The sequence below is a fragment of the Mycteria americana genome, chromosome 21 (genome assembly GCF_035582795.1).
Source record: "Mycteria americana isolate JAX WOST 10 ecotype Jacksonville Zoo and Gardens chromosome 21, USCA_MyAme_1.0, whole genome shotgun sequence".
Lineage (NCBI taxonomy): Eukaryota > Metazoa > Chordata > Aves > Ciconiiformes > Ciconiidae > Mycteria > Mycteria americana.
In genome coordinates this window covers 3,266,957-3,291,247 of record NC_134385.1, presented here as the reverse complement: position 1 = coordinate 3,291,247, position 24,291 = coordinate 3,266,957, and the positions used below count along the sequence as shown (strand labels likewise).

The 24,291-nt window shown below is 55.1% G+C and overlaps 1 protein-coding gene across 12 annotated transcripts in view; it reads right to left on the bottom strand.

The window, feature by feature from the left end:
• Positions 1–24,291, bottom strand: part of MACF1 (microtubule actin crosslinking factor 1) — a 149,429-nt gene that overhangs the window by 66,408 nt on the left and 58,730 nt on the right. For 7 of the 12 annotated variants that reach the window (XM_075522499.1, XM_075522504.1, XM_075522501.1 and 4 more), the window contains exons 21-45: positions 23,262–23,414; positions 22,623–22,777; positions 22,051–22,177; positions 21,421–21,604; positions 20,619–20,788; positions 20,159–20,337; positions 19,812–19,950; positions 19,106–19,299; positions 18,767–18,929; positions 18,372–18,455; positions 18,156–18,263; positions 17,436–17,534; positions 17,104–17,256; positions 16,908–16,996; positions 16,331–16,466; positions 7,924–13,215; positions 7,264–7,413; positions 6,628–6,843; positions 6,379–6,528; positions 5,189–5,422; positions 3,596–3,745; positions 3,274–3,507; positions 2,465–2,692; positions 1,500–2,021; positions 977–1,153 (exon numbers count right to left, since the gene is read on the bottom strand). In XM_075522499.1, the coding sequence (XP_075378614.1) occupies positions 977–1,153; positions 1,500–2,021; positions 2,465–2,692; positions 3,274–3,507; positions 3,596–3,745; positions 5,189–5,422; positions 6,379–6,528; positions 6,628–6,843; positions 7,264–7,413; positions 7,924–13,215; positions 16,331–16,466; positions 16,908–16,996; positions 17,104–17,256; positions 17,436–17,534; positions 18,156–18,263; positions 18,372–18,455; positions 18,767–18,929; positions 19,106–19,299; positions 19,812–19,950; positions 20,159–20,337; positions 20,619–20,788; positions 21,421–21,604; positions 22,051–22,177; positions 22,623–22,777; positions 23,262–23,414 (9,486 nt within the window). The remainder of the gene's footprint in view (positions 1–976; positions 1,154–1,499; positions 2,022–2,464; positions 2,693–3,273; positions 3,508–3,595; positions 3,746–5,188; positions 5,423–6,378; positions 6,529–6,627; positions 6,844–7,263; positions 7,414–7,923; positions 13,216–16,330; positions 16,467–16,907; positions 16,997–17,103; positions 17,257–17,435; positions 17,535–18,155; positions 18,264–18,371; positions 18,456–18,766; positions 18,930–19,105; positions 19,300–19,811; positions 19,951–20,158; positions 20,338–20,618; positions 20,789–21,420; positions 21,605–22,050; positions 22,178–22,622; positions 22,778–23,261; positions 23,415–24,291) is intronic. The other 5 variants (XM_075522510.1, XM_075522508.1, XM_075522511.1 and 2 more) reach the window with 2 other exon arrangements.

Below are 24,291 nucleotides of genomic sequence, written 5' to 3'. Positions count from 1 at the left end.
AACCTAGCACTGCCAAGCCCACCACCACACCATGTCCCTGAGCACCTCATCCAAACGGCTTTTAAATACCTCCAGGGATGGGGACTCAACCCCTTCCCTGGGCAGCCTGTTCCAATGCTTGATAACCCTCTCGGTGAAGAAAAATTTCCTAATATCCAGTCTAAACCTCCCCTGGCGCAACTTGAGGCCATTTCCTCTCGTCCCATCACTTGTTACCTGGGAGAAGAGACCGACCCCCACCTCTCCACCCCCTCCTTTCAGGCAGCTGTAGAGAGCGATGAGGTCTCCCCTCAGCCTCCTCCTCTCCAGGCTGAACAACCCCAGGTCCCTCAGCCGCTCCCCATCAGCCTTGTGCTCCAGACCCTTCCCCAGCTCCGTTGCCCTTCTCTGGACACGCTCCAGCCCCTCAATGTCTCTCTTGTGGTGGGGGGCCCAACACTGAACGCAGCATTCGAGGTGCGGCCTCACCAGTGCCGAGCACAGGGTAAAGTCACCGGTGGGTCACGTGCGAGAGACCTGCACCCGCGGGGAGCTCAGTGCTCCATTTAAACCCTGCCGAGGGATCCTCTTCGTAAAAATCACAAAATCGCTAAGAAAAATAATAATGTAGGTTGGAAGGTCCAACCCCATGCTGCACGCGGAGCTGGCTCAGGGGGTCTGGGCTGTCCCGGTGCCTGGCCACCCTCACGGGGGAGGAACGTGTCCCCGTGTCCCGCTGGGATGTCCCCCATGGCAGCCTGTGACTGTAGCCCCTGGTCCTTGCTCCGAGCACCTCTCAGAAGGGTCTGGCTCCCCCTGATCTGCAGCCCTGGGACCTCCTGAGCCTGCAGGTACGTCTTGGCACTCAACCAGCAAAAAAAGCAAGCGGGTCAAGTCCCTTCCCTGCTGCTGACTGCACTGCGGCTGCTCAGGGCAGCGGCCAAAGTCCCAGACGGGCTCCAACGCTCCCCCAGGAGATGACCCAAGGACCCTGTACCTTAGCGCTGGTGAGCTGCTTTTGCAGAACGGCCGGATCCGAAGAAACTGTCTCCGAGAGCAGTTTCCCAACGGCAGCTTCGCTCTCCTGCAGCCACGTCCTGAGAGACTCTGCCACCTCCTGGAACTGCTGGTAGTGATCCAGCAAGGCGTTCAGGTGGGAGCCAAGCTTGGTGCACTGCAAAGGAGACAGGAGACGTAACGGGAGGGTGCACGCAAGCGTAGAGCAACCTGGGCACCACTGGAAAACGCACAGAAATCATCAGGAAAGGAAAAAAAACAATTAAGAAAACCCAATCTTGCCATATGTGTTAAAGGAATTACAGGAGCCAACATGCAGACCAACACCAACACAGAGGGTGTTACCCCTGCCCAAGCCCTGAAGAAGACAATCCTTGTCCTACAATCTACATATGTGCTAGAAGCCCAGCCAGACGCTCAATTTAAGCATCCCTCCGCCATCCCTGCTCATTTGATACGCACAGGAGGAAAACGGTCCCAGCCTTGCAAAGCCCTTCCCGTACCTTGGAGTGTAGCGTGGTGTATCGCTGCGTTGCATCCTCCAGCTTGCTCTTGACCACGCTCCCGGACATCAGCGGCTGGGACCCCGAGTCCCCAGCAGCTCCCTCCGCGTCCAGCACCTTCTGCCCCGACATGGTAACAAACCGCAGGTCACCTTTGTGGGAGATGACGTCTTCCGAGAAGCTCCCCTGTCGCAGGAGCAGCTGCCGGAGGGCCACGGGGTCGCTGTCCCCCTTGCACATTCCCTCCAGATCCTGCTCCGCTTGCTTCAGCCAAGCCTCGAATTCCCCGTGATCCCGTAAGAACTTCTGCAGCTCGTCCCGCAGGACTTGCACTTGCTTCAGTCGCGTTTCCGACTGCGAGAGGGAAGCCGCGTACTGGTCCTTCAGCTCTGCCAGCCGGCCCCGGAGCCGGTCCCGCTCCTCCCCGGCCAGGCCGTGGCCATGCTTGTCCAGGAAAGCCTGCGCCGACTGCGTGGCCAGGATGACGTCCTGCTGCTGGGACAGCAGCTCCTGGTGCTGGGCCTGAAAGATGCCGGAAAGCAAAGGTGATGCTTGCGACCCAGGGTCTCTGCCCACCAGCACCCGGCGGGCGTAGCAAGGCCACGCACGTGACTGAGCCTCCGCACCCTCCTACAGCACCAGCAAGGCGGGGGAACGCCCCGCGGCGGGGTACAGGCAGGCGCTCTGCCCGCAGGAGAGCAACCCCTTCTCTGACCGCGACGGGCACCTTCTCTCGTTACCCTGACCGCACCGTGCCGTGGCACCCACCCACCAACACAGAGTGCGTGTCCCGCAGGAAGCCAGGCAGGGACTTCTGAAGTCTCCTACGTGGAAAATCACCCCGAACGCGTGTTTTGGAGGCCGGACCCATCCAACAACCCCGTCCTGCTCCCAGCTGCGTCAGTAGCCGAAGGCAGGGTCAGCGCGTTGGGCAGAAAGCTTTGAGAGGGACGAGGTGTCCTGACCTTCAGCCTCTCGTACTGCTCGTCCAGGCTCTCGGCAGCGCTCTCTGCTCCCACGACGTGGCCGTCGGGGACATCCCGAGTGGCTGTCCCCGCTTGTGCCCCTGGCGCTTGCTTGATGGGGTGTGATCTGTACTCCAGGAGCCCTCCCTTCTGCTCCAGCGACGCCACCCAGTTCAGAAGGGCATCGATCTTATTGCTGTTCTCCTCCAGCTCTTTGGCAGCTTTCACCTGAAAGCACAAAGGCTCCAGATCAGAATGCCCCATTTTACGCATGATCAGCAAACGGCTGCATGGGGGACGGAGACAAAAATCGACGGAAGAAAAAAACCCGAGGAGTTTTCCAGCCACAGCAAACGCCCGAGGCACCCACAGACCTCCAAAACACTTCGTGGCTCTCTGAAAGGGGAATGTGAATAAACTCAGCTTCTCTGCTACGTCGCATCTCTCAGAGTCCCCCCCGCAACGGGCTGCGACTCCTCGCACGACTCCTGCTCGTGCGAGCATCGCGTTCACCGCCAGCGCGCGGAGGTGCCCGACGCTGCCGCTCCCGTTACGGGTCAGCCCGAAGGCAGAGCAAAAGGTGCCTTTTACTCCCCCGTTTCCTCCGCAACCAGCTCATCCGCGGCTGCAGCTCTCGAGGCGTTTCACGAGAGAAATGCCTGGGGGTCACCTCACGCGGGGGACAGCAAATCGCTTCGTGCCGCATCACCCAGACGAACACCAGGACCCCCAATGGATCCGATTGCACCGACTGGACCTCATCGCCCACCTCAAGCAGAGCCTGGGGGCTACGGCTCTTTGCCCGTTACCTTTTCAGTCTCCTGCTGCACTGCAGCAGTCACAGCACTCTCCAGCTCCTTCTGGGCCACCTCCGTCCTCTCCTGCAGGGACTGGTACTGCTCCTTGGCACGCTGGAGCTTCTCTTGCAGTGCTGCCAGCTCCCCAGGCTCCATCTTCGCCTTGTTCTCCTCCAAAAACTCCTCTGTGCTTTTCAGGACGCTGGCGAAGGAGGCGGCTCGGGTGTGCATGTTCCTCCGCAGCTCCTAGGCGGAAGACGCCGTGAGGCTCCGCGCGCTCCCAAGGCGGCACCGAGCCTCTCCGCCTTCTGACCCCCGTTTTTAAAGCACCGACCTTAACATCGCTTTGCCTCTGCTGCAAGGCGGGCAGGTCCCCTTCGCTGGCTGCTCTCTGCTGCTCGGCCAGCGCGTCCTCTGCCTGGTGCAGCCAGCGGCTCAGCTCGGCCAGGCTCTGCGCCCGGGCTGCCTGCTGCTCCTGCAGCGTCTGCGGGCAGAGGGAAGGGGAGAGGGGACCGTTAGTACCGGCGCTGCGCCTCCAGGCACGCACATCGCTGAAAGGCAAGGCGAGAGGTTACAGCTGGAGCATCTCCTGAAGATGAGGATGCAGCACAGAAAACAGCTTTTGCGGCTCTCCACGTGCTCCCTCTCCCTCTCAGGCTCGCGCGCTGCCGGAACGGGGCTGAGGTGCCGAGGCCCTGCCGAGCAGGGGCCGCTCGCCGCACGTTCGCCACCATTCGAGCAGGTTTCTCTCAATCTGCTCTTCGAGAAGCTCGTTCGGCTCCACGCGGAGCTACGCTCCAGGTCACGCACTCCTCTCTCGGGAGAGCTCAACCAGAAGTTTCTGTGCCTTTTCCATTCAACCTTACAAACATTAAAACTGCAGCAGAAACTCATCTAAGGAGAGGTAACAACAACCTGAGGTCAGGTAGCATCACTGTGGAGCCCCAAACAACCCAAGTAGGCTGGTTTTTTTGTTCCTGGGGTTGGAGAGGGAGCCCAGAGGAGCGAAAGCGTTTCTGTAGCTGATCCAGCTCCTCCGTTTTGCTGCCAGAGCACAATACAGAAGCGCCTGTCTGAGCAATTGAGCATGATGTGACCTGAGAGTCCCTGCAACCTTCCTGTTCCCCTTTCCCAGGGGAGATAAAGGTTTTTGAGTTTCACTGGGCATTTCAGCAAGGTGATGTACAAACTTGTGCAAAACACTGTGCTTGTTTCTCCCAGTCATAAGACAAACAACAGAAGCAAATTGAAAGAGCCTTCTTAAGAGCTCTTCAGCTGCAAAGCGAGTTCTTCCTGGGTTAGGATGGGCGCACACTCAATCTGAAAAAGCAAAGCAAACTGGTTAATATACACACACACTCCAGAGAGGACAAGCAAGAGTTACAGAGAGCAACTGTTAATAAAAACCACATTAATCCTGTCTCGAATAAGAGGATCCATGCAGTGACGGGCGCTGCAGCAACGCAGCGGGGACCCCAGGACTTGCTTTTGCAGCTGCCTGCTGCCTCCATACATCATCGGCTGTTTCTCTGGGACAGCAACACCCGACTTGGGCAGTGGAAATAAGACATTAAAACTGCCAGGCGTCTGCGGTGGCCCCTCTGCACAGGGATTTTCTGCTGGGGTTACAGAGACCAGGGTTTATTCCACCCAGCCCAAAGCGACTCGATGTCTAGCAGAGGACTGCCCGGCTGTGCCACCCAGACCTCGGCAGGGCTCCGTCTTTTGGGAGGAAAGCAACTTTTCGCCTGGGAGTTACATGGTAGGAAGAAGAATTTAGAGGAAGCTCATGATGTGCAATGAAAAGTCATAAACTGTGAGTGGCATGCACGTGAAATCCCAAATACGAGGTGTCTCGGCGCACGTTCTTGTGGCCGGGAAGCGCTTCAGCGAGCAACCTGCAGCCAGGAAGCAGATGTCTCACAACCTTCACCTGATCCGTCCGCTCCACTTGCTGGAGACAGACCTGCAGGACCTCCACCCGAGCCATCACGTGCTCCGACAGGTCCCGGAAAGCCTTCTGCAGCTCATTGAGCAGCCTCAGCAGCTGCCTGCTCTGCTGAGGGGTCAAGTCCTGGGCGTGCTCCGAGATAAGGAACTGGATGTCGAAGGCAGTGGCGTCGAGCTGAGACTTGGTGTCAGCAAGGGGCTCTTTCAGCTCCTGAATGGGCGAGAAAAGACCTGTCAGGCAAAACGACTCTGCAGCCAGCGTTTTCCTGCGCTGCCAGCTTCAAATGGGACACGCGGAGAGGCAGCGGTATGCACCCAAAAAAAGCGCTTTGTCACCAGAACAATATCACCGAATCGTATAGGTTGGAAAAGACCTTTAAGATCATCGAGTCCAACCGTAAACCTAACACTACCAAGCCCACCACTACACCATGTCCCCGAGCACCTCATCCAAATGGCTTTTAAATACCTCCAGGGATGGAAACTCCCAAAAGCACACTCGGCATCGAGGTGACAGCATCTCACCGCAGCAACTTTCTAACGTGCCTCTGCACCAGGCCTCCAGCACCTCGCCAAGAGGTGCTTGGCCCGTGCGTGTAGGGCTGCCCTCGGGTCTGATGATGACCCGGACCTGGAGGTGCCAGCAGCCCCGTCCAGTCCACGGTGACTCCGTGTGCCACCACCGGCTCTCAAAGCCTTCGATCCCCTGACTTCAATGCCAAGGTGCTACAAGCAAACAGGAGACGCTCAACTGACCAAATCTTGAAAGCTATTGCTAGAAGATGAAGAAATGCGGAGGGGAGCTTGGGCTCCTCGTACAGTCGATGGAGACCAGGGAGGTGTGATGGAGGGGGCTCTGAGAGCTTCTCCTTCCCATGGAGGAGGCAGCTCTCTCCTCAACAGCCTGACGGGAATCCCTCCCGGTTGCTCAGCCCCCGCCACACGCCTGCATTTGAGCACGTTCCCCAAACGGCCAAAGCAGACGGTTTGTGCATTGTGGAAACAAATGACTTTGGAGTAAACACACTATTGTTGCTCCTCCTGCCACAAAGGAGAAGGGCAAACCCTTGGTAGGCTCCAGGAGGGAAGCAGGATTAAAAGCTCCTCCTCCGTGCAGAGGACAGCAACTTCATCAGCCAGAAGGATTAGGGGCATTGCCATGGTTACCTTGTAGTGCTGGAGGCAGCGGCTCAAGCTGTTCGCATCGGTCGCGTGGTGGTAATCGCTGCTCTCCAGCGACTCTGCAGTGCCAGAGACCCAGCTCAGCAGCTCCTGGAGTTTGCCCTGGAGAGTCTCCTGATGTGCCAGGATTTTAGCCTTAAAACCAGAAATGCATCGTTTAGCAAAGGAGCAGAGCGCTCCGGGAAAGGAGCGTTGGGATGCTCAGGGGGCAGCGGGGACGGCTGCCAGCTCTACCTTCGTGGTTTCTGCCGCCCCGCGAAGATTTTGCAGCCGGGACTCCAGGACATCGCTCGCAGAGCTCAGAGACTTCTGGAGGTTCTTGGCATCCTTCTCCAAAGCCTTCAGTAATTGTTCAGGGACTTCTTCAGGGGGGTTGGCCACAATCCACTTCACGGCGTCCAACTCCTGATTCACTGGGAAGCTCAGCTCCTGCAGCTCAGCGCCCAGGGCCTGAGGCAAGACAGCATCGTTACGTCTAAGATACGGTGACTTCATCTTCCCGCTGCCAAAACTGAGGGAAGGTTTTGGAGGCTCAGCTCCAAACACTGTGTCTATCTCCTAGAAAGATTCATTAGCATCCTCCAGCCCCGCTCAGCTGCCAGCACTCGCCTGTCTTTCTCCAGGCTGTATAATTCATTTCGGCCACGCTCAGGTTATCGTCCAAGCAGGGAGGAGAAGGTGAGCCAGAGGCAGTGCCAGAGAGGTGAGGGACAGGGTTTGCATATAAATGCTTGTTAAACCCGAGACTAACCTCCCCGGCTGGCTCCCAGAAGCAGGGAGGAGATGCAAGGGCTGTGCGTGAAGCTGGGGAGAAGAGGGACGAGCTCTGTCCTGCCCAACGACGGCCAAGCCCGGCCCGGCCTCGCTCACCTCCGCCTGCCGCAGCAGGTCGTGCAGGGCTGCCAAATTCTGCTCTGCTGGCTGCACCCGTTTGATTCTCATCTCGATATCTCGGAGCATGGAGAGGTATGATATCAGCTTCTCATCGTGCTCCAGACACATCTTCTTGCTGAACATGATCTACAGAATGAAACAGTAAAACCAAACCTCAGATTTAGACGGAAAAGAAAACAAAGGATTACGTATTATTCTTTTTTTCAAAGAAGAAATCTGTTAATAACATTCCATTTCAGGGACTCTCCGCTCGCTAGCCTTATCTACAAGACTTACTACAGGAAAAATAAAACACATGGCTCTTTTTCCAACATAAGCTTATAAATGGCAAGAGATCTCCGGTGTTACAGTAAAAGTGCCAAAAAAAGAGTCCTAGTTATTAGTCATTTATAAGTAATGCTCTAGCAAAAAGAAGCCACAACTAAGCCTTGAGTGTTTTCAGTCGTACGTCACCGGGTCCTTCGCCAAATCCATTGCAGCTGATACTGCAACGTCAAGCTCAAACATCAGCTCCTCTTGTTCTGGCTGTCCGCTCTGCTGAGGGCCTTGGACAGATTTAATATCAAACACACCCAAATAGCTCATTAAAAAAAAAAAAAAAAAAAAAAGTCAAAGTAGCAAAAAGCATGAATTTACCTGGGCTGGTCTCGTGGATTCCCTGGAGGTTTCCAGCAGCTCCCCCTCCACTATCACAGGTAAGAGCAAGCCCCGATCGGCAGGAGCTGGCTGCCTGGTCCTCTCCTGGGGTGCTTCTCCTGGGGATTTTGGGGGAACAGGGGCACCTCCTTGGCCTGTGACCTCCGCCGCTTGCTCTTGCCGTGTCTCTTCTTCAAGCTCAAGGACTGCAGAGGTTTCCTGAACTTCTTTGGGCTCCTCTCTGATAATAAATTCATCAGGCAGTTCGCCTGCTGCAGGGGCTGCGCCGGACGCATCACTGGTGGCTTCCACCTTGGTGTTTTCCTGGGCCATGCTGTCCCCTGGACTCAATGCCACCAAGGAATCGTGACCACTTCTGACCCCACCTTTCATCAGCTCTCGAGCTTCCCCTTGTCCTGGGAGGACAGGGAACACCTGACCCCCAGCGAGGTTTTCTTTATCTTTCTCAGAAATTATTTTCTTTTCCTTTTCATCCCTGCTGCTCCCCATGTGCTTGGCTGCGTCTCTTGCCAACTCACCAGTAATCTTGGTGGTGGTTTCATGTTTCGGTTCTGGCGTGCTTGAGACGAAGTCCTCCTCCTCCTCCTTCCCTGGAATTTCTTTGGAGATGAGAAAAGGAAGGGACTGCTTTTCTGCAGAAGATTGCTCTGGCTGAGCGCTGCCTCCTGGGGTACCACTCTGCTTTGCTTGCTTTTTCTTGCTTTTCTGTTTTCCGGTAGGTTTTAGCTCAGTTTCACTTGGTTTTTCTTGACCAACTGGACCTTCTGCACCCACTCTGGGGGTTTCTCCTTTGATGTGCTTGACAGTTTTTTTACCTGCAAGCTCGTCTCCTGCAGGCTTCGTAGGGATGCCCATCTCAGGGGGTTCTCCAGACTCTGCAGGACCCTCTCCCTTCCCTCGACCCACACTAACAGACTCTCTCGGGGCTGCCGGTGTTACCCCACCCAGGCCGCCTGCCCTCTCTGCTTGCTCAGAAGCCACCACTGCACCTTCTTCACCTGCCACAAGTCCCTCTGCACTTACAAACCCTCTCCTCCTCCTCCTCCTCCTCTCCTCGCCGCCGTCCGCACCGTGAAGCACCTCCTCTGTGTCCAAGAGCGACTGCTCTTCCTGCAACCCCAATCCCTCCACTGTCTCTGTCCCTCGATCTACTGCTTCTCTCCTCAATTCCTTCCCCCAAGCTGCTCTCACCTGGGAGCTGCTTTTTGCAATCCCTTTTTCCGCAGCCCTTACCACCACCGTCTCTCCAGAGAGAGACGCCGTACCTAATCCCAAGGCGTGTTCTGGAGTCAGGTCAGCCTTTTCTCGGGGCTGATATGTTACACCATCCTCTGAAGTTTCCGGAGGTTTTGATTTCCCTTCTGTCGCTGTCACTGGGGATCCCTTGGCGGCAGCACCTCCAGCCACGTCGTAGCTCATGGCTTCGGATCTGGCTTTATGCTCAGCACCGTCAGACTTCTTAGCAGCACTGGTCGAGAGGATGACGTCTTCCTCTTTTGGAGATATTGTTCCCATTTTTTCCTGGAAAAAGCGGGGCGTATCTACTTTGCAGACCTCAGAACCATATTTGTCTTCAGATATTTGTGCCTCCTGAAGACTGGCAGCTAATTTTTGGCTAATCAGTTCTTTTTCAACAGCTTCCTTCAAAGTCAATCTTTTCCCACTGCTAGCATCGACAATTCCCCCAGCCCTCATCTGGTTGGTGGCGATGAGTTTGGCCATCTCCTCATCCAGCAGCCCTTGCTCCACAGCAGCCCTCAGGGAGAGCCTCTTGCTGACAGTACCCTCCACGATCCCCCCGCCATCTGCCTGAGCCTGCAGCAGCCGCAGCGTGGGCAGAAGGTCCACCTTCCCCAGCCTCACCGCCTCGGCACACACGAGCTTGTTCCCCGTCACCTCATCCTTGATGGCTCTGAAGGGATGGACCTCCAGATACCTCTGGCCGGATTCAATGTCGATTTTACACTTCTTTATGAACTCTGAGTAGGGAACGATCATGCAGGTCTCGGGATCTACAATTCCTTCTTTCAGTTCTGAAGATGACAGGACTTTCTCCATAACCTGCTTGGGCAGCAAGCCCTCCTTTACCGCTTCACAGAGTGCCAGTCTCTGGCCAGAAGCAGGATCAAAAATGCTTCCACTCCCAGCCTGGATTTCTTGCACTTTCCTCTGGAAGTCCGGACTAACGAGCCCTAACGATACTGCCTGAGGCAAGGGCAGCTTCTCCTTCGTAACTGGATGAACGTAGTCCTGCAGGCACACGCTTTCAGCTTTCGTGAGTTCGTTACATAAATCTTGATTGATCAAACCGTGTTTCATTGCGTCATTTACTGAAAGCCTCATTCCAGACATGTGATGGATGATTCCTCCATCAGCAATCTGCTTGGTCAAGAGCTGAAAAGCTTTTTCTCTTTTCAGGAGCCCTTTTTCAACAGACTGGGCAACAGTCAAAGGCTGCTTCGTTTTAGGATCCACAATTCCACTGGTTTCAGCCTGTAAGCTAATGAGCTTCTGTCTGGTCACCTCATCAGTGCCTTTCCCTTTGGAAGCCTTCTCCAACTTGACCAGCTCTTTCTGACCTGTTGGCTCTATGAGACCCAGATTTGAAGCCAAAGTGACCGATATTTTTTTGCCCCGTTTCAAGTCAACGATTCCTCCAGTAACCACTTGCCCTTCCAAGATCCTCATCGCCGTTTCCTTGTCCAGAAGGCCAACTGCAGCGGCATCCTTGATGGAGTAGACAAAGTTATTGCCTGGGTCAAGAACGCCACTTATCGCTTTGTCAGATGCGAATACCTTCTGGAGAAGCTTCTCATCCATCAGACCTTCTTCAATGACGTCCTCGGTGGTTAACAATTCACACGTATGCGAGTCAAAGAAGCCAGTGAACATCTTCATTTTCTCCATTAGCTTCACGGCTGTGTGGCTGGGCACCACTCCACAGGCTACTGCTTCATTTAGAAGAAGAGTCTTGCCCGTCTGCTCATGAATTATGCCACCACTTCGGAGCTGCATTAACAGCATTTCCAAAGTGTCCTCCTCTTCCTGCTCTGCAGGGGCTGGCAGGGATGTTTCATCAACACTCTCATCACCCGTTACTTCTTCCCCCTCTCCTTCTTCCACTTCCGATACACTTTCCATGCTTTCACTTCGCCTCTCCCTTTGCTCTGCCTCTCCGGTTTTAGGGAGCGCAATCTCCTCTCCCCCCAGCATGCCATTCTCAATTGTTTCCTTGTTTAGCAAATAAATCTCTGTAACATCTTCTGCCTCCAGTTCAGGTTCCTCCACATCCTGAGACCTCTCTGCCATGATTTCCAGTCTACCTCCACCTTCTGAAGCATCCATCGATATGCAGATTTCACTTTTCACAACAACTGCCCCACTCCCCGATGCTCTCTTCTGCTCTTCGATACTTTCCACTCCATCTACCGTAGTAGGCTTGGACTCTTCTTCTGCCTCAATCATCGTTTCCTCTGTTTCTCTGAATCCACTACCAAGGTCACCAGGATGTCCTGGCATCGATAATTTTACCTGATGTTTGTCCTTGCTTGTAGGAGCCACTTGCTCTCTTCCAAATTCAGCATCAGTTTCACTCTGGATGGTAGCCTGTTCGGTATAAATCTGCTTTTGCTCCTCCACAAGCAGGGTATCTTCTGCATCCTCCAACAGGAGGCTTTCAGGTCCCGTCACCACCTCCCCATTCTGCAAAGCAGTTCTGGGTGGCAGGACCTTTTCGCTTTGTTCTTTCGCAGGAGCACATTGAAACTCGAGCTGCTGCAAAGCCAAACCATCGCAAGGCTCGCTTTCAAGAGCTGCGCTTGCCTTTGTCTCCTCAAAGCCTTCACTCCTTTCCAACACATGTGCAGAGGATCCATTTTCTTGGGTTCGGATGAGGGCTTTAGTGAGATTGTTCAACTCTCCGTCCACTAAGAGCAGCTTCTGGCCATCATGGATGTTGATATAGCTATGGGTCATCAAGTGGAACATCAGCTTTTCATCGTCGCTCCTTAGCAGAGGGTCACTTTGCTCTTTGTGACCTGTGGGACTCCTTCCAGAAGGGCTCTGGCCATGCCTGCTTCTGCTTGGAGAGCCAGCAAGCTGCACGCTGGCCATGACATCAGGTATGGCTGTGGATTTCAGCTTCTTCGCCACATCTCTCTCCAAGATGCCGTGTTCAACTGCTTTCTTCCAGGACAACACCTCAGTGGTTTCTGGTATAAAGACAGCCTTAATGAGCTGCCTCTTGCTGAGAATCTTGTAAACCAACTCCGTAGACAGGATTCCTTGCTCTAAAGCATCTGCAACCGGGACAATCTCCCCCGTCTCCGGCCACAGGAGCCCCATGAAGGACCACAGGGATTCCAGGACCACCAATGCAATTCTTGGTGCTACCAACTCTTTCCTTACAGCTTCATCAATTGTCAGTCTCTCTCCCGTGACCGTATCGATGATGCCACCTGTCTGAAGCTGCCGGATAAGAAGTGTGCATGCCAAATCCTGGTCAATTAAATTGTGTCTCACGGCCTCGTCCACAGTCAGCCTGTGCCCTGTCCTGGGGTCAACAATGCCACCAGCAAAGAGGTGGGCTTCCAGCAACCTGACCGTTACCTGCCTGTCTATCAGCCCTTCCTGGACTGCACGGAAGATGCTGACTTTTCTGCCTGATTTCAAGCTCACCATCCCACCCGCCAGCTGCTTGACTGGGAGCAGCCTCAGTCCGGTCTCTTGGTGGACGATGCATCGGTGCATGAGCTCGGGCAGACTGATTTTCTCAGCAGTGTTGGGGTCAATCAAATCCTTGCCACCCTCCAGGTGAGACAGAAGTCTGGAATAAAGCTGGGGGCTAAGGAGCCTTTCTTGCACCGCTGTCTCCATGCTGATTCTGCCCTGATGGACTTTAAAGCCCCCAGTGACGAGCTCAGCTTCAAGAATCTTTAGCCCAATGCTCTCACTGATCCTCCCCTCTTCTATCGCAGCAACGACAGGTAGGAGCTGCCTCCCTTCACGTCTGACTTCTTCCACCCGGTGGAGAGCATCCTTCAATTCCTGCAGCACCTGGAACGTCCTGAGATCGATGATGTTTCTTGCCAGACCTTTCTCCAAGGAGAGTTTCTCATTAGTCTCTGGAACAACTAAGTCAGATGTGATAACCTGGGCCTCCAAGAGGACGAGGCCAGTGTCCTGATCTATAAGACCTCTCTGCATGGCACCAAAGACAGGGAATATTTCTACCGTGCCAAGATCGATCACTCCTGCCACTGCTTCGTTGCCCTAGAACAGAAAGAGAAGGAAAAGAATTCAATCAAAATTGAGCATTGCCAGCACTCAGATCGTATGAGGTCCAGGGAGGTCTCAGTTTCCAAAAAAAAAAAAAAAAGTTTAAAAACCCTAAACAGGCTAGAAAGGAGTCCCAAAGTGTTTGAAATGCAACTCCAAAGGCATCACAGCACGCAAATTGGTGCATTTGCTAGCTTGCACATTGCCAGCAAGTTTTAATGCTCGTCTAGTCCATCACCCAGGGCAGCACTGAGATGCTTCCAACATCCACCAACAGTAACGCAGCAAAGCGGCAAGCAGCAAAACCCCTAAGTGCTCCTAATGCTCCACGGAGAAACAGAGGGAAGGAGACCAACAAGCACACCAAAGCCATTCAACAACTCCTGTTTTAAAAAGTAAAGACAACACAAATCCCACTGTGTACTCAGAGGAGAAAAACCCCCCGAAGATGTCCACTTCAGGGTATCTAGGAACCTCTCCCAGCGCAGTTTCCACCCTGACTCCCGCCATGCTTAAATCCCGTACTTCCCCAAGCAGATCTCAAGCGCCAGGACAGCCGGGGAACACCCCAGAGCCCTGTGCCATGGAGCAGCTCCCCAGCCACACAGACCAGCCATGCATTAGGGCAGGAGCGCTGCATGCAGGGCAGCTCCCCGAGCACGACCACCGGCACCCGCTCTGCCCCGTTCCAGCACCTCGAAGCAGCTGCGCTCTTCGGACAGGGCAAGGGGAGAAATGTAAGAAGTTGGAGGTCCCAGCACGGAAACAGTGACAGACTGGGAATTAGACCACCTACTCCGGTGTTTCTGGAGGGGCTTTTCTCTTCTTGCCGGTATCCCCACAGGGAGGGTTATAATTACGATGATAAAGAGTAACGGCTCTTTGGACATTTGGGTTTCTCCCAGTCCAACTGGGTGGGTGTAAGGTTGGCCCAAGCACTAAAAGATTTTTGTGGGGAGAGGGAGGAGGGAATCTGGCTTGTGGAATGAATTCCTTTCGCATCCCCAAGACCCCCAGATTTATCTTAGCGGCGAGTCTAACAGCAGAGGCGGCCGGGGGCGTTTGTAGCTGCGGCACAGCTCGGTTACGGCACAGCGGAGGACGCAGCCTCCATCCACCAGGCTGGTTTGCCGTCCCCCCCACTGCCTTCTGCTGCGGAGACAGGGTGAACCTGCTGGAAAAACCTAAGCCCTCCACCATCATCGCCAGGCTCAGGCACGCACGTTGGGAGATGAACAAGCCGTGGAAAGACAGAGAAGAGGAAGGGGGAAAAAAAAAAAAGAGAAAGATAAAAAAAGGAGATGGGAGGGAAGGGGGGTAAAAGGCTTTTACTTACCCGAGTTGCAGGGTGCGCCTTGAGCAGTTAAAGACAGAGCCTTATGGAGCAGTTCAGCCGTATCACACACAGTGTAAAGCTTGGTGTTAGCGTCCAGCATGCGACTGTTTTGTTTGCAAAAAGAACCCCACACACAGGTCGTCCTCTCTTTCGCTTTGTGTGTTTTGTTTGTTTAAATCCCGGAGGGTTAGTTAAACTTGTAAGCAAGGATGTCAGTTAATCTTAAAAACACTTGACATGAAACACAAACCGTACAGGGACACATCATGCTCAATTTAGCGCGTTCTGCTTTGCAGTTTTGTCTTTTATAAACTTCTCTCTGACAGTTGGATGTTTCCAGCAAGCAAATGTTAAGAGTTCCTCATGCTCCCTCTACAGTGAAGCAACTGCACCGCACAAGAGCCGCAGGCATCATCTCGTAGACGGGCCCGGGATCTACGGCGAAGCCCCGCTGCCATCTCCCACTTCGCTTCCTGGGCTTTGTCGAGAGCGTGAGCGAAAACTGTTCTATCCCGAGCCCCAAAGCGCGCTCGTGCTGTACGAAAACAGCCCGGCAAGCCCCGGAGAAGGCTTTCGCTAGAAAGTCATTTTCCTGCCCGGGAGGGAGGAAAAGGGAAAGGAAGAAGCTTCCTTTCCACAGGCAGGCTGCTCTCAGCTGCTCTCCTGGCAGCAGCAGCATCAAAGCCGTGACGGCTTAGCGGCGACTAACGAGTCAGTTTGCTCACCGTAAAAGCTTTCTGCTGCCCGCACAAGGGGTAAAGGGCTTGCAACAGAAAGCATTTACTGCGCCGAGACACCCGAAATGTGCTATAAGGTCCAATTTGGAGAGAAACGCTATGTTTAGGTGAAAGCTGGACAGGCGGATCTCAAACAAGCAGACCCATCGCCCTCTTCCCACGAGCGGCTCGAACAGGGCTTCGCTCACGGACCCAACAGCCCAAACCGTCCAGACCTGAGCGGGCCGTTGCTTCAGAGTACAGGGAGCCAGCAAGCAAACACACAAATATATCCATCGACACATGTATATACACTTATATAACACGTACACGTATATCTGTGAACGACCGAAGACAGCTCATAACAGAGGCAATAAGGATGCACTTTCAGCCCTCCCTACCCAGCGAAACAAGGATGGGGACGGACGGGAGCGCGGGTGGATGTGAACAGGGAATGGGTCCAGATACGGTTTGTGAAGGTCTCCCAGGTCGGCCGAGGACCTGGGCGACGCAGTCGCCTTCCACTGGGGACAGCAACTTCATTCAGCCACAGCTGAGACAAACCAGACCCTGAGACACACGAGACCGCACGGGCAAACGCCCTTCTGCAGAAACCCACCTTCTCGTGTCTCCTGCACGCGGGCAGCCTGTGAGATGGAGCCCTCTGCGGTTAAATCGCCGAGAGGGCATTCCTCAGAGGACAGGGATTTGCTAAGGGAACTGTTCCCAGGACAGAGGTCCATCTACGTCCTTGCCCACCAAGCGTGAACAAGCCAACCCTCGTGCGCAGGGCAGAGCTCTGATGGAAACCACTGCGAAGGACAACTCTCCCAGTGACCTGGAAGGCAGCAGGTAAACGGCTCCTGCTTGGCCTCCAGGGACCACCCCAGCCTGGATGCTTCAGGTGACGCACGGACAGAAAAGAACGGAGGGCAACCACGTGCAAGTAACAAAGTCGACGGGCTGCGAGTGGCTGGCGGCCGTGAGACACCCAACCAAGGAAAAACTTTTCACGCCCTGCGCCTGCGCAGCCACGGGACCGAGCGAGGACCAGTACCTTGTGCTCTGTTTCCTGAGCCAGCTGGCTCTGGAGCTGCTGGAGCTGCTCCGTGGAGTCGGTGCAGAGCGCCTGGTAGGTCTCCTTGAGGGCACCGATCTGAGCGGAAATCTGTTCCTTCTCCGGATGGGAAAGCCTGCAAGGGGAAGGGGAAATCTCTCGGGGAAACTGCACAAACCATCTCCCAGCTCCGCAGAGTGAACGTGTTCTTCTCATGAAGGAAAAGGCCAAACCCCCCAGGAGTCCCCTCTTCCCACTGCCCTACTCCTTGCCTGGCTCAGCTAAAACCAGCAAGGGTAACTGGGCCCAGCAAAGGCTGACCTGCATCGTAACGATCAAATCCCCAAACAGACGGGGCTGGATCGCTACTAAAGGGGATTAATATCGTCCTAACGGGATAAATGGGTTTCATATTCCACAGCTCTTGCTGCAGATAAGAAAGAAGACAACTTCCCCGTGCAGCTCATCGCTTTTTAATGGGAGTCGGGCACTGGAGCCCAGGGACGCCAGCCCACCAGCGCCAGCTCTCAGGTGTCTCCTCCCCTCCCTGCCTGTCCCCTCCTCGGGTCACACTCACTTGTGGCCGTGTTTTGCCAGGAAGATTTGTGAAGTTTTGATGGCCTCCGAGACCTGCTCCTTCTTCGCAGCCAGCTCCTCATTGAGGGCCTGGCGGGGAAAAAAAACCAACCAAACAAAAAAATAAAGAAGCTTAATTCAGCTGTGGAAAAAGAGCAGAAGTTAAACAAACTGCCCGACGGTCGCTCCCGGTTTACCTGCTGCTCCGAGATGGATTTCTCGATGTCACCCAGCTCTCTGCTCCCGGCAGCAGCCGTCCTGCCTTGCACGCTCTGCTTCAAGCCCAGGGCCCAGCCCAGGAGTTCCTTCACCTTGTCCACATGCTCCTGCTTCTCCTCCTCCACTACTTTCTGCAAACAGAGGAGGGAGGAAGACAACCACGTCAAAGGGGGCCCAGCTTTCCAAAGGCAGAGAGGCCCTCGGGAGCAGCGCCCGGGACGTAACCCGAACGCGGAGCGGCACCCTCGGGGGTGCTAGGAAACGAGCCCGCACGTTTTGAATAGAGTTCCCTTCCGTACAGCACCCTTACCTCCTCCTCCTCCAGCCGCCGGAGAGCATCGCTGATGTACTTCACGTGCTGCGTGGTTAACGTTACCAGAGCTGTATAGCGAGTCCGCAAATCCATGAACTGCCAAGGGAGAGAGGGAGAAATGGGGCGCGTCAGTCACAACTGGCGGATCCAGGGCAACGTACTTTACAGCGCATGACACGGATGCAGCAGCTCTCGCTTGGGAATCCCCCCAGGCACCTCGCAGACCCGGTACGGCATCAATGAAATGCAGCGCGGGGAGGGTCGTGGCCACACACGGCATGCTGCACAACACTGGAGCGAAGGGGAGACTCCGGTCACGGACACTGGGGCGGAGAGGAGGGCTACCGGGATCTTTAATATCCACACGGAGCAGACAGGACCTCGGGTCCCTAAAGGTCTCATCCCAAAGATCCACACACAGTAACGCTGCGTGGCGCTCTGGTTATTTACCTCGCAAGGCTGAAGGGCTGAGCCGACCCCGCTGGATTTGACCCAGGGGTTCCCAGGAGTCTAGGTATTTCATACCTGGTGCTTAGAGCACTAAGCCATCCTCTCTGGCTATTGGAAAAAACAGCGAGGGTGGAAACTTTATTTATACAAGAGAGTTCAGCAGGAAGGAGCTCATTTCACACAGGCTGCTCGGCGGTTTGCTCGGCATCGAAGAACCCCCTGTACAATTTCTCCCTCGCGAGGTCGGGTGGGCAGCCACGCTCCTACCTCCTGCGTGATGGCGTCCGAGGACGAGAGCATGCGCCGGCGTTTCATGGGAGACTTCTGCTGCGACTCGACAAACGCCCTGTACGTCATGAGCTGCAGCTCGTAGTCCTGCAAACGCAACCAGGGGCGGAGAGACATGGAGCGTGAGAGACGCAAACTGCGTTGGGGCCGTTTCTGCCCAGCCAGCCTTATCTAGGTGCAGGAGGGGACCCATACCTTGACAGCAGCCGAGTATTGCTGGGAGAATTTCTGACACTGGTCCAGTTTGGCTTGATTTTTCTCGATTTCTGCAGCCAAAGCCTTCGACGAAATTCAAAGTAAAAACGGCTGTCAGGACAGTTGCCATGGGTGGTGAGCTGAATTTCAGTCCCCATCCCGCCCCTTTTGGGTAAAGTCTTTATCCTCTTCCATTGTTTATGCAAGGCCTCATCTCCACCTCAAGCTAAGCAGAATTTCTTCGCTTCCCAGACACCCAGATCAGGCCTGCAGCCTCCTCCCCACTGTGTTTCCTATTTTCAAGCTCACAGATGAAAAGATTTTAGTAAAAGAAAAGAAAGGACACGGTCACTGCAGCGACCACTCCACCGAGACATCACAGGGTCCTGTCTTACCGTTTGCTGGCTTAGCTGCTCCGACAGCACCCGGCTGTCCTCCGCCTGCCCAGGCTTCATCAGCTCCTGCTGGACCGTGATCTCCTCGATCCACTGGATTAGGGCACTGTGGCACTGCCGGTAATCACTCAGCACCTCCCGGATGCTCTCGAGCTCCACGTGGCTGAAAGAAGAACCAGGACAAATAAGAGGAGGGCGAAATGCCACCGTAGGCTATGGGGATATCCCGGCCACCAGCGGGAATCCCGTCTGGAAAAATATCGCTGCTAACAAGCCTGACCCAAGCTCTCAGCTGAAGCACGAGAGTAAATCTGCGAAAGGAGGCAGGAGGTTTCTCACCGGGTCTCAATCTGGGCGCAGACTCGCTGCCAGCGATCCCACAGCTGGCTTCCCTTCTCCTGGTAGCGCTCGAGGTCGATGCTGCGCTCTTGTCTCAGCTGGTAGAGCTGCTCTCCCACCGCCTTCGCCTTTGCCATCTCCTCCTCCAACGTGGAAAAGACGGAGCTCTTGTCCTTCACTTCCTCGAGCCATTGCTGCAAAACCAGCAAGAGACAGCACCGGTTCAACGTCATGGAAAGCAAAAGGCACGTTAAGTCGGAGATGCCCTCCTGCCCGGAGCTGACAAGCCTGAGAAGGGGTTTATCTTCCCATTCTCCTTAACCTGCAAAGAACTGGCTGATTGATTACAGGAAAAGAACTGGCTGATTACAGGAGGTGCAAAACGGAGGGGACCATGTTCCCAGCTTGGAGCAAGTCAGCTTGGTTCAGCCCCTGTCCTACAGCAAGAGGACACGTAGCTGCCAAGGTGCTCACGCGTGCCGGCACGTGTCCTACAAGAGGGAGCACAAGCCACGGCAGCTCCTTTACCTCTACAAAGCAATAAGGGATGCCATAAGCAGCACAAAATCCTCCCAGCAGCTATAGCGAGGCAAGAAAAATGGCACGCAGTACAAATTCAGCAGAGAAAGGGAAGGACCCTGCTCGACAAACGCCAAAGCGTTGGCCGGTTTCTGCCTGCCCACCTCGGGAAGCGAACAGCACCGACCTGTAACGCCGCTCTGTGGGAGTGAATAGCTGCCAGGTCGGCGGGGACTGCCTCCTCTTGGCTCAGCTTAACCTCGTAGCCTTTGACCAGAGACTCCGCTCCTTGGGTGCTACGAATAATAACGCCAACTGTCTTCAACCTGGCAAATCAAAGAGAGGCAGCGCGATGACATCCCCAATTTGGCAGAGCTCCTCTCGATCGCGAGGCTGTTTGCGCCAGAGGCCGCAGAGGGATGGAGCTCGGTTACGCTCCAGCGCGGGGTGTGTTAGAGGGCCGGAAGAAAGGTCTTTAGCAGAACTGGGCAGATTCAGAAAGGTACGTGGGAAGAGAGGCAGGTCCCGACTCACTTGTCCAGGTAGATGGAAGACAGCCCGCGCATCTGGTCCATCTTGTTCACCACCAAGTCGAGTTCGGAACGCAAGTGGGGCGCGCTGGAGCCCGCGGGCGCCTTGTTGAGGAAGCTGTAGCACCTCTCAGAAACGAACCGCAGGTCCGATTGCAGCCGCTGCAGATCCTCCTGCATGCGCTACGGGAGGAAAGGAAAGAACGTGAAAGCAGAGCCCAAGCGGGCAGAGAAAAAGCAGGATTACCCTTGGCAAAGGAGATGGGTATGAGACGAAGCAGGGAGCCCACCTGGAGATGTTTCCTGCTACCTTCTGTGCAGCAAGATCCTCTCGAACCCCGCACAGTCACGCACCCACCACCCACACATTCCCCCTGGAGAAGTTAAAAGCTATTTTTGGTGCACGCTAAAGACCAGTGGCCACCACCACCCTCCTCTCCACATCTCACAGCAGCAGGACTGACCTCCTGCTCTGCAATGCGGATGGTGTTTTCCTGGATAGTATCACCATCTGCTCGGGCGCTGCTCGGGGACTGGATCCGGCTCACTAGCCTCTGCTCACACTCTTCCAGGCGCAGACGGATATTCTTCAGCTCTGAGAGATACGTCCTGGCAACGGTCTCATCCTTGTCTTCTGTGAATCACAGACAAACCAAAACAGCAGCTCAAACAACCCCGGCCGGTATCTGCCCCAAATGGGACCTGCCGGGAGCCCCGGAGCCAAGCGCAGCATCGCGCTGACACCGAGTCACCGGGGTCTCTGCTCAGATGGAAAACAAGTTAATCAAATCAACTCGTTCAAACGCAGCTGAGAACGGGTCCAGCCACGGGGCACCTCGCATGACGAAGCCGGAGTCCCCGGTCTTAGTGGGACGCAGTCCTGCTGCGTCACGGCAGGAGCCATCCTCTGCTCTGAACAGCGGGACTGTGACCGCCACGTGTATTTTCTTAAAAGATTAAACGCAGGAAGAACTCCCTGCTCAGAATGTGTCCTGACTAACGAGTAAACCCATCTCCAACAATACTAGGGTCAGAGGACTCAGCAGTTAAGCTGAAGCTGCAAAGCCAAGCCCTCTCTGCAGGAACATCACTGGACAAAGGCCGAACACTTGAATGGATGGAGAAATAAGGAGAGCAGCTGCTCACACCATCAACTAGCTAGCTCAGGGGGAAAAAAAAAAAAATAAAAAATGAAGCCATCCCATAAATCCTTTGTTTATGAGTCCCCACAGCTCCTGGTTAATCCATCAGCCCTTTGAAGCTCACCGTTCTCCATGGACTCCAGCAGCTGCCGGATGTGTTCCTTGGAAGACTCCACTTCCTCCTCCAGGCGCAGCCGGTCCGACACCGAGAAGAGCTCCGAGTCCCGGCTGTCCTGCAGGAAGTCCTCGTAGTGCGCCTGGAGGCTCTTCAGGGCTTGCTGGCACTCCCCTTGCGCTAGGGATCTGAGCTGCGAGTGGAAAGCAGCACATCTAACCACCGGGAACAACTTCCCACGCGGCCCTGAAGCCACCCGCCCCAGCTCGATCACCTTCGTTTGCCAAGCGAGTATTTTCTTTTCAGAGGAGAAAAGGCAAGCTCCTCCGTATCAGCCTCACGCTCCCTTCCAGCCTTGCTCACTCCCGAAGGAAACGCTAAGTCCACAGTCTCTTACGCTTATTACAGTTCAGCAGCGAACTGCCGATGCTCTTTTTATTGGGAAAAAACGCAATAATTTTGCGCAGAACCCCCAAGCTCAGGTTTTCCCCACTGTTCAAGGCGCAGAGAGCCTTGACTTCCCCAACCTTCCAGTCTCTGCTCTTCCCTTTAACGCTTCCTTTCCTCCTCAGCCACGTGAAGAAGCCCGGACAGCGAGCAACGCAGCCCCGGAGCCAGGCAGAGAAGTTCCTACCCTACCTTTTCCATGCTGAAGCTTTGAACCAGGGCTATGTCCTTCCGCAGGTAGTTCCAGGAGATGAGGCTCTTTGTGTTCATGTGGAGCTGGTGCCAGAGAGCCATCACTTTCTGGTACAACTGTTCTACCCTGCAAGGGGAAGGAGCAGATCCGTCAGCCCCGGGTCTCCCCAGCACGCTCAGCCCTCACCTTGTTCATCCACCGGCCATCGCTGCCACCAGAAGCCCATCAAGGCAGCGATCCCAGCCTGGCAGCCCGCAGCGAGCGATGCTCCTGCTCTCCAGCGCCAGGGATCCCTGGAGGGGATCGCCCTGGAGGGATCCCTCCTCCCAGATCATCGCTTTCTCTTTCGCAAGCTACTATAGCAGTTGCTGCGACGGAGTCTGCAGCTGTATCACCACGAGAGATTCCTCCCCTCGCCCCGAAGCAGCTGTGCCACCCGCTGCTATTCCTGCACCCCAGCTCCTCTCCCATTCCCACCCTAGATCTGTCCCCTCCCAGGCCACCAACCCCCTCCCCACCTCCCTGCCACTGCACCTCTGGGACTCCCCTGCAGCAGAGACCAGCAGGTTACCTGTTGGCCATCTCGATGGCCTCTTTGTTGGGCGGGGGGATCAGGAAGCAGACAGACGGCACCATGGCCTCGTTCCCCGTGGGACTGATCACCTTCCACTTGGTCCTCTGGGAATTGTCCTCCAGCACGCACTCGTCGTTCCTGCAGATGGTGATCTGCGGCGGCACCACCACCACCCAGCCCGTCAGAAACCAGCAGCGGGGCTGCACACGCCTGCCCTCGCTGCCAGCTCCCCTCCTGGGGGCGAGCCAGCTTCCACAAATACCGAGATAAATGTATTTTAATCAAGCAAAAGCCTGGTATAGTGCCAAGCAGTCCAGCACGCTCGTGTCTGGAGAGGAAGGGACAAGGAAGTTACACGGAGCTGGCTACCACCCACGTGCTTATTTGGCTGAGGCTGATGAAGCCCATCCTCCTTGGGGAAAAGGACTTTAGCTCCTGCCCAGAATAAATCTGAGACATGGAAATCTGCTCCAGGAAAAACAGCCGTGCTATTTCCCTCCTCCTGTCTTCCCACTCTGTTCCCGCTTTCCATTGACAGACACCACAGAGCTCATCCGAAACCATCACGGGCGTCGCTCCCCCGCCTCGTCCCCGCCTCCCCTCGCAAAGTCACGCCGACACCCTCCCAGCCCTCACCTCGATCTGCCGATAGTCACAAACAGCCTTGATGGGGATCGTGCTCTTCACAAGGTGCTCCGGGTTCCTGGGCCGGAGCTGAACGATGCTTTTGGACCGTCCCACCAGGCTGGCGACAGAGCTCTTTGACTGAATGAGCTGCTCCTTCTCGTCCTGGCAGAAGGAAGGATGAAGGACGGGGTTGCTCGAGGCAGGGGAGAGGAGATCTCTCCCAGGCTTCTCGGCACCCCCCGCCCCAACTCGCTGGCCTGCAAGAGCTACGCTGGGATCTCAAGGGCTGAACAAACACTTCAGGAGGATCCTGCTGCCCTAACGGGATGGGAAGAGGGGTCAGGAGATGGGATGAAAGGGAGAAGGGACTTCAAGTCAGGGTGGGACCTCTCCACTACTACTCCCACTGCCCTGCAAAGCCGCATGCACGCCTCTGGCTCTTTTGCTGCTAGGACGAGAAAGCATTTTCTTTCAAAAGGGAAAAAAATAAAAAAAAAAGAGCACACAGCATACACCAAAATTAAAGTCCCAGGAGGTGTAAGGGGCCAAGAGCAGGACAAGCTCCAGCCCAAAGCGGGAACGTTTATTTGCCTGGAGGAGATACCACAGAAGCATGCTCCCTTTTCTAAAGCGACGGATGAAGGCACGTTTAAACCGATGGCTGGAATGGGGATACGATGAATTATGCGGATAAAACATCTCAGGAGAAGGGGCTCGTGGTGGAGTGATCGCACAGGTCTCTGGGTTTGGGTAGAAATTTGCCGGTTGGAGGAAGATGCTGCATAATTGATTCCCACGAGTCCCTGCTGGGTTCGGCGATGGGACAACCCGGGAGACTGGTGGCAAAGCTCCCCTCGAACCGCCTCCGGCACCGACGGAGACGTGTGCGGATCACGACACTGGCAGCTCGTGTGATTACTGGCAGCTCAGCCCGTTCTGGCTGCAAAAGTTTAAAAAGGATCCCAGAAAAACGTTCTCCCTCATGCTTGGTACTCTCGGGGTCGGTTAGTGCGCTAACAACAGTGGAGGATAATTTCAT